Here is an 8,425-nt window from a genome sequence, read left to right on the forward strand (position 1 = left end):
TACAACAGTTGTACTGTACTGTTACTTATCCCTCCAAGTGGTAGCTGTAGGAATGCAAATTTTACCAAACCTACAAAAAAAGGAAGACAAAAACATTCTCATAACAATATCTTGTAAAGAAGAAAAAAAAGTAGCAATATATAACTAAAAGTATTAAATAACCTATTTAAACAAACCCATTTGAAAACATGACAAGAGTTTTGGTATAGGGTTTTTGAGCTCATCTGATGGCGCAGTCGGGGTATGTGAGACAAAAGGTTGGTGCAGTGACTTCTACTTTAAACAGCTCAGTGGGTTTATCACGCAGCTCTGTCACAGTCCTCATTGGTTTCTGATGTCTCTCTGCAGCGCAATGGCGGGCTTTTTGGGAACCATGTCAACCATGTCAGTGCAGATCAGCAAGGCTACTCCCACCCGACCACCGTCACCCAACGGCCACTACAGATCCTGCCCTTCTCCTGCAATGCCTCAACTGAACACACCCAAACAGGCAGAAGAGCCAGCGATGACGACAGAGTAGGGGAGACAGAGATGAACTCTTCATCCATCCAGCATAACCATCATTATCACAGCCCTCACCCATATAATTATCCTCACTGTATTCCCACTGGCCATCAATCGCCAATACCCTCCAATGCCAACCTCAACAATGCCAACGTGCCCTCACTTCTCTCCATGACCAACGGGAGGCAGCAGAAGTGTTTGTTAAGACGAGATCGGCCGTCCTCAACCAAAAATGGATCATCAGTGTCCACTTACAGCAAAGGAGTCCACGACAAGCTTTGGAAGTCACACTCCACAAGGTCAGTGGATTTAGTCCATAAGTTATCTCAAAATGTGTTGAAAAGAAACTCTTGTAAAGGGCACGGCCGGCTCTGCCTCCTGAGCTGAAGCCAACCTCCGACAATTAGGAGTTTCTAGTGGAGATGAGGAACAAGCTGCAGAGATCTGGGAAGCTCACTTCCTTCCAGCTCCACAACCACAGATTTTTTTCATTTTCAGTCTTCAGCCCCAACTGAACACAATGTGACTCCTTTTGTTTGACCTGCAGTCCAAAACTCAAAGGTGTTCAGTTTACTATAATTGAAGTAAAAGAAAATCAGCATTATCACACTTGAACAGCTGAAACCAGAGAGTTTTTGGTTCAAAAAAGACTTAAAGGTTAACCAGTAATCGAAATAGTTGTTGATTAATTTCCTTGTGATCAGCATCATTGTCTGAGATCTACTACATGATTAAGAATCATTTATTTATTTAAGGCAGCCTGATCCAACTGGTTGCCTGACTTTTCTCTGAAACTTTCCAAAGAATAATGAAAACCAGCATGAGAAAGAAACCAAAACCACTGGTTCACTGGTGGGAGCACTGATGTACCAATCTGTATTTTTCCAAACGGTTGCATCCCTGCCCACATAGCAGATTTCAAAAGTCTTGATGAGTTTTTCCCATCCCAAATAGCTTCATCATACATCAGATTGCAGCCAATAATGCTTCAACTTTGAATTTCCCCAGAAGTGATGAACGCATGATGGAAACAAAAAGCTTTTGTTTCAAAACGTCACCCTATGCAGTACTCCTCCCCCACAGTAACTCCAAACAGTGTATATCCATGTCTCCGCTGTGGGTCTTACATGTGCTACATTCATTTTTCATTCATTTTTTCAATAGGTACTAAAAAAAGGTGTATTTGTCCCTCACTTTATATATGATAATAATACAACTGATACAAATAATCTTAGTTTAAACCTCTTTTGAGATTACTTATAATCCTGTGTTTGGACTTCTTTTGTCATTTTTGTTTGCAGTCTGTGCTATTCTATTTTTCTTCCAGTTGTCTGAGGATTAAAGTATCTCTCTAACTTGCTCTAATTAAGTTAATTAATATTGCCTCTTTTACGTTTTTCGATATCTAACTCTGAAATTTCAGTCGTCAGCTCGATATAGTGCAGGTGGACGGGATTTGGTTCATTGTGCTCATAACATTAACTAATCAAATAATTACTTAATTAGAAGCAAGATCCCCTTCCAGAAACAATCTCTTGGTCACCGGATCATACACAGACCTTTGCTGTCATCAGTTTTCATTGGAATTTCTTTCTACAGGAGGAAGAAATGGTCTCAGTGGCCGTATTTAGAATTAAGCTATTTGTCAATTAGAGTCACGCACGATTCAGTAACACCACCTTCCCCGCCTGTTCAAAAATCTGTTCCTGTAAGCGTTTTAATTAGTGTCTTCTTGTCTTTTGTCATTGCATGCGACCTCTCTCCCTCCTTCCTTTCCTGCTCTCCTGTTGCAAATAATCCTTCCTGTCTGACTGACCCCTCCCCGTCCTCGGAGCAGGACACGCTACTATGAGGCCTATATTAGGTATGTGTACAACTACTTATCAGAGCTTTATTTACAATTGTTGTTGTAATTGTTGTTTTTGTTGTTGGTGTCATGAACACAGTCACAACAAAAAGAGCCTACTTCTGTCACTTTCAATACTTGTGATAGTGAATGAGCACTGTAGGGAAATGAATCCGCATAAAACCTCCAACAAACAGCAACTGAAAATAATTGCTCTGTATATATTATTGACAAATTTCGCAGATCAACGTTTGAGTTATTGTATCTTTGACATTTCGATGTCAGGTCAGAAAGCGGCAGTGGGCTCTATCCCACCATTCGTCGAGAGGAGCCGGGAGGCGGGGACAGCAATGACGAGCGAGGATCAGGAGAGTACTACAGCGGGGAGGAGTTTCACGAAGATGACATCATGCTGACAAGGGACAGGTACTGTGACGGCCTTAACTTGGTGCATCACTGGCAACATGCTCACCATACGCACGTTTCCAACTTACACTTACTTCAACTTACAACACTGAAAACATTTCTTTGGCTGGATCACTTTGATAAGAGAGATTTAAACTCTTTGTTTCACAGGTTGTCCAACAAGGACCAGCATGATGTTGAGGAAGACTTTGACCTCGAGGTTTCCAGGGGCGAACACCAGCACGATGGTTACTATGACGATGACCAACAGCCGATCTATGGAGATAGCAGTAGGCCGCCCAGGAGATGGTTTTTACCCTCACCTCAAGGTTTATTTAATTATTTTTTTGTTGAGTTATTGAGAAGTGATTGAGATTTCCCAACACTGTGAAATTTAATGTGCGACAGCTTTACCTCATCCATACGGTACACATTAAATTATTTCTAAAGTTACGACTAGTGACTCAATGATAAATTAATAATAATGATAATTAATTATTGATAACAAACTGGGCTGATCCATTTGATATTGACCTAACCAAGCTGTGTTACTGTCATTCAGATTCAGTTTATGATTCAGATCGAGTTATCACCATATTGTACGTATGTTATAACTCATAAAATATGCTTTTCTGTTTTTGATCTAGTTTTGTTCTTGGAGGATTTTCACAGTATTTATTTATCTGTATGTGACCAGAGTTCACAGATAATAACAGATGATGTTTGGTCCTTGTGTGTTCTCTCAGCCACCAACAGGCCAACATTCAGTTTTGAGTGTCTCCGCAGAAAAGGTAGTGAGGATGAGGCTCCTCCCTCTCCATCCTGCACAGCTCTTCCTCTACACCTGGTGCAGCAACAGGTGAACAGACACACACACACACACACACACACACACACACACACACACACACACACACACACACACACACACACACACACACACTGTACAGTGATGTCACAAAATGACATAGTCACAAAGGTAGGAATATCACCTGTTAGACACCTGTGTCATCTCCCTTCCCCAAAATATCACCTTTCTTCTTCATTTTCATGACCTGTGAACTCCGACCTCAGGTGATGGCGGTGGCCGGTCTCGATGCCAGCCGAATTCACCACTTGTCTCCTGCACGGTCACTTCGCTCCTGGGCCACACCTCCTGCCTCACCCATCAGCCGTGATTGCTCACCCTGCTACACACCACTTATACAGGTCTGTGAGCATTGCAGATTTGAAAAACTGGTTACACTCAATTTAGGCTCTTTTCAAATGAGCCTAAACTTAAGTGATAGAAGAAGTTAGAAAGTGTTTGCATGTTCCTGGTTGATTGTTATTTCAGTGCAGCAATCAATGGAACTTCACGTGCTTCAAGTGCTGTGCAAACATTTGCTAAGTACTTGTTTAGTTTAAGAAAGGACAAGGCCAATCTGATTGCTTTAAAAAACAAATCAGCATCTCTATCGGTGTCTTGTGATAAAACATGCAGTTTAAACATGCATGTGTTTTTTCAGGTGGACTGGCGCAGTTCCGGCAGCGTCGGCAGCATCCCCGCAGCAGTGAAGAGGAGTTTGTGGTACACAGACGGCCGGGACGGTCCTCCCAGTCGCAGCCAGTCTCCGTCACGTCTGCAGTTACCTGCAGAGAGCTGCTCACGCTTCCTTCAGAAGAGGGGCAGCGCCAACAGTCTGGTGGAGGCTGTGAGTAAAAAAACACTGGCTCTGGGACTTCAGAACATGACTGATAACATTTAACGGAGGAGATAAAAATCCCTAAAAATTGCAGTCATTCTCTCATTTTTATATAATCATTATGAAATAATCTCTTGATAATTGTTTTAAGTGATTGTTTATTCTATGAAATGTCAAAAAAGAAAAAAACAATGCCCAGTTGCCAACATCCAAATTTTATTTGAACATTTCTCAGCTTTGATATGCAGCCAAAATACCCAAAGAATGAACTTCATAATATCATAATATCAAAAACAAGCTAATCTCAGCATTTGTGACGCTGAAACTAATAAGCACATTGACTGTTTGAGCTCTACAGAAATGACAGAGTAATCAAGTATTTCTACAATTTAGTTGGATTCTGGTGTGAATTCATGGAAAAATTCATTCTTTCCACTTGCTGTTCTCAGGTGTTGATCTCTGAGGGTCTGGGGAAATACGCCAGGGACCCCAAGTTTGTGTCAGCGACCAAACACGAAATCGCAGACGCCTGCGAGATGACCATCGATGAGATGGACAGTGCTGCCAGTAACCTGCTGAACGGCAGTATGGACAACAGCAACGCTGGGGGAACGGGGAACGACAGTTCGGACCAGCACGCCACCGCGCATCTTAGAGACCGCAGTATCCGTGACTACAGTGACGAGGAGCCGTACGTGGCTGTGAAATGCGAGGAGGACCTAACAGACGAGATGATATGCATCACATCGCTATAGCAGCGGCTTACGCAGGATTATTTAGGTTTTTTCAATTGAATTTCTACTACTGAGAGGACGTCTCTGCTCAAGTGCATCCTGCAACTGACAGAAGAAAAACACGGATGGATAAGAGAACAAAGTGCCTTGTTTTCTCGTTCTGTGGAGTTGAGAAATGGATGGATTTATGGAAGAGCTGAGATACTTTCCAGGTCGCCTGTCATTTAGCAGGGATTAAGGATACTTCCTAGGGGTTGTTTTTTATTTTCTTTATTATTGACAGTGGTGTGATGGAGCAGAATAACCTGGCAGCCTCACAAAGTCAGCCCAAAAACTCATGAAGTTAATTTCCCAACAACATCTACAACTGAAAGCCTGACAGTTTGGCCAAATATGGGAGGTTAAGATGTAGTAACGAAGATGTGATTACATGTATGTGCAGGCTGTAGGTTCCTTACGTTACATTTTTATTGATTGAGCTCTGTACTGCATTCCATTAGATTTCAAATGAAACCGCAACCCTAAAGCTTTAATTCAAAGGTGTTTGCATCCATACTGAGAGAACAGTTCTGGGATTTTGGGTCTATCATTGTTCTGCTGCAAGGTCATTAGTCCCACACCGTTTTTCTCAATATGATCATCACAGAAAATGTGTCACTGTTCTCCAGAAGCAGTGACAGAGCAGTGAGCAGTACAATCTGTCACAGTGATCTCAGAGAATGGAGCTGGCTTTGCAAAGCTGCTGCAAAATGTCTTTGACTATCCAGTGATTCCAAGATTCAGATGAGCTTCATTTCATGTAAATATATTGTGTGATTTTAACCTTTAGCGGTGGCAGTTTTGATCTACTGCTGGTAATTTACACTACATTTTGGTCTCCAAATAACACAAAAAACGTGATAAAGCATGACGATCCGGCTGATCCAAAGCCATCACAGCCACTGGGTATGAATCTGGGAGCTGCTCTGGGTTCACAGTTGGGGGTTTTCAGGGTTAAACGTTGCTTGTCTCAGTACTTGACTTGAAAAAGAAATCACATATCAATGAAAAAAAGACTTTGTCCTCAGGCATATCCTTCTGTTTCACGCACACGCTGATATGATGCAGAGAAACATAATGTAAGTCCTTCCCCCTTTACACCAAGTCTAATTACACTGACTCAGTTACTTCAAACACCCTCAAAAGAAAGGCAAGTTTCAGATTGTACTACAATGTCACAGACTTGTTTCCATGGTGATCCTTAACTTTTATCAAAGCCCCTTGAAAACTGTGAGGAGACCGTTTCATTGTTGGAAACTCACTGAGATTATGCAATGGTTCACTTCAGACCTGCTGCCAACCACTTGAACATGAATTAGGAACATAAAAATGATGACAGCTGTAATGGAAATGTTTATACCTCTGTATGACACACACACTATAATTATGTGGCACATTAGTCAGACTTATTTTGAATTCCTCATCTGCAACAAAAACATGACAAGAAAACCACGATGGCTTGTTGCTGAAACACATCTGTCTGACATGAGCAGGTTTTACTAGTAAACTTTTCCTTCGGCCAACTTAATTTCTGTAAATCACACGTCACATTTAATGGGTTTCATCTGGTTTCTCACCAACTTAGTGTATATTTAAAGCCAAAACACATAGGGGAACTATTCTTTCCAGATTTTCTCGACAACATATAAATTCAGTATATTGTCGCTGGGTGTATATAATGTGTTTTTGGAATGAAAGGATTGATGTTAGCTGTTGCCTTTTATGTGTGCGATTTCTTTTTGTTCCAACACCAGTTTAAGGGCACTAGATGTCCTGAACAGCTGCTGTCTGTGGAGGAAGAACTCCACAACCAGCTCGTAGATAAAAACACTGACAGCTCTCAGCTGCTCCTCTCACTCCATCGATGACCAGTGTTTGTCTACCACTGCCAACTGTAATCATGTCTTCAGGTCAACTTTTACAGAACAACACCGGCTCGTGGCAATCTTGTTTCTCTCTTTTTTTCCTTAATTGAAATACTGTTGTCAGGGCAATGTGTTTGTTCCGTGCAATCAAAGGGCTCCTTCAGATGTCAAACCAAAACAAGGGATCGTTAAGTGCATTTACACGCATATCGAATTCAGATACTAGTTCAGATATATCGATCTCTTTCCATTTTTACATTGGTGCAGTGTACCAGGGCTGCAGCTAAAGATTATTTTCATTGTCAATTATAACCAGTTACAACAGATTAAAATAAATAACCCAGTGTTTCCCAAAAGCCAATCTGACGTTGTCAAAAGTCTTGTTTTGACCGCAACCCAAAGATATTCAGTTTACTGTCATAGAAGAGTAAAGAAACCATAAAATATTACAGCTGGATCTGAGCTGGTATCTGGAATATGTGCCGTAAATGCACTCATTCCACCCTTTCTCTCCAGATATATACAGGTTTCAATGGCCAACGATTTATGCATTTTCTAACTGCATGAAAATTGTTTAATTAAGACTTTTAACAAATGTTATTACCTCTGTAACTATCCATGTGTGTTGATTAACATGTCAGGGAGACTGTGGCAAAGGGTGCATCTGCACAAAATTGGAAACATTTATTTAAAGTAGTAATAATGTAAATTCTGCAGTGATTCATCTGACTGGCAAATATTCTGAGTTATAATGGTTAATGGAGGCAAGCCATCTGAGTGTTTGGCTGACAGATGATCTCTGGAAGGTATAGCACTGAAATCTGACAACCAACTTAAAATAAGCATCAATAATCACACAATTACTGCTTTAAAACATCTCTTAATTTTGTGTAAATACAGCCTGAGGTTCAGTTTTGTGGTTTTGGAATCTAATTACCTTTTAAAAAAGTTTTTCAGAGCACCTCAAAAGCCATATTACACACCTGCTGCAAATCCCTCTGAAACATGTCTCTGAGCAGATGATGCTGCAGCGTCATATACTGTCAGATGTGGGTTTCTCTCAACACCAGGCCTTCCGCTCATGTGTCAGCCATGTTGTCCTTAGCTACTACTTCAGATGTAAACAATACATGTGAGTTGATGACAGGGAGAAACGTGTAATTATCAGATTCAAACCACAATTATTATTTTTTTATGACAACTGAATTAGTCACTCTGAGTAATCGAGGATAAACTGACACCGCATGACTTCATACAGTTTAGAAATACGAAACAACAGTCATAATACCAGACAGAATAATCCTCTCTGGTTTATTCACAGCACAATTATCCAAATACACTAAAATG

The 8,425-nt window shown here is 40.9% G+C and overlaps 1 protein-coding gene across 1 annotated transcript in view; it reads left to right on the plus strand.

Annotated features, from left to right (window-relative positions):
- cacna1db (calcium channel, voltage-dependent, L type, alpha 1D subunit, b) overlaps positions 1-8,407 on the plus strand; it is an 88,115-nt gene extending 79,708 nt beyond the window's left edge. Inside the window, 8 exon segments of the mRNA XM_073469576.1 lie at positions 349-803; positions 2,342-2,368; positions 2,636-2,776; positions 2,927-3,084; positions 3,502-3,614; positions 3,830-3,964; positions 4,264-4,449; positions 4,890-8,407. Coding sequence (XP_073325677.1) covers positions 349-803; positions 2,342-2,368; positions 2,636-2,776; positions 2,927-3,084; positions 3,502-3,614; positions 3,830-3,964; positions 4,264-4,449; positions 4,890-5,195 — 1,521 coding nt within the window. The 3' untranslated portion in view covers positions 5,196-8,407.
- The last annotated feature ends 18 nt before the right edge of the window (positions 8,408-8,425 follow it).

The sequence above is a fragment of the Pagrus major genome, chromosome 7 (assembly GCF_040436345.1).
Source record: "Pagrus major chromosome 7, Pma_NU_1.0".
Classification (NCBI taxonomy): domain Eukaryota; kingdom Metazoa; phylum Chordata; class Actinopteri; order Spariformes; family Sparidae; genus Pagrus; species Pagrus major.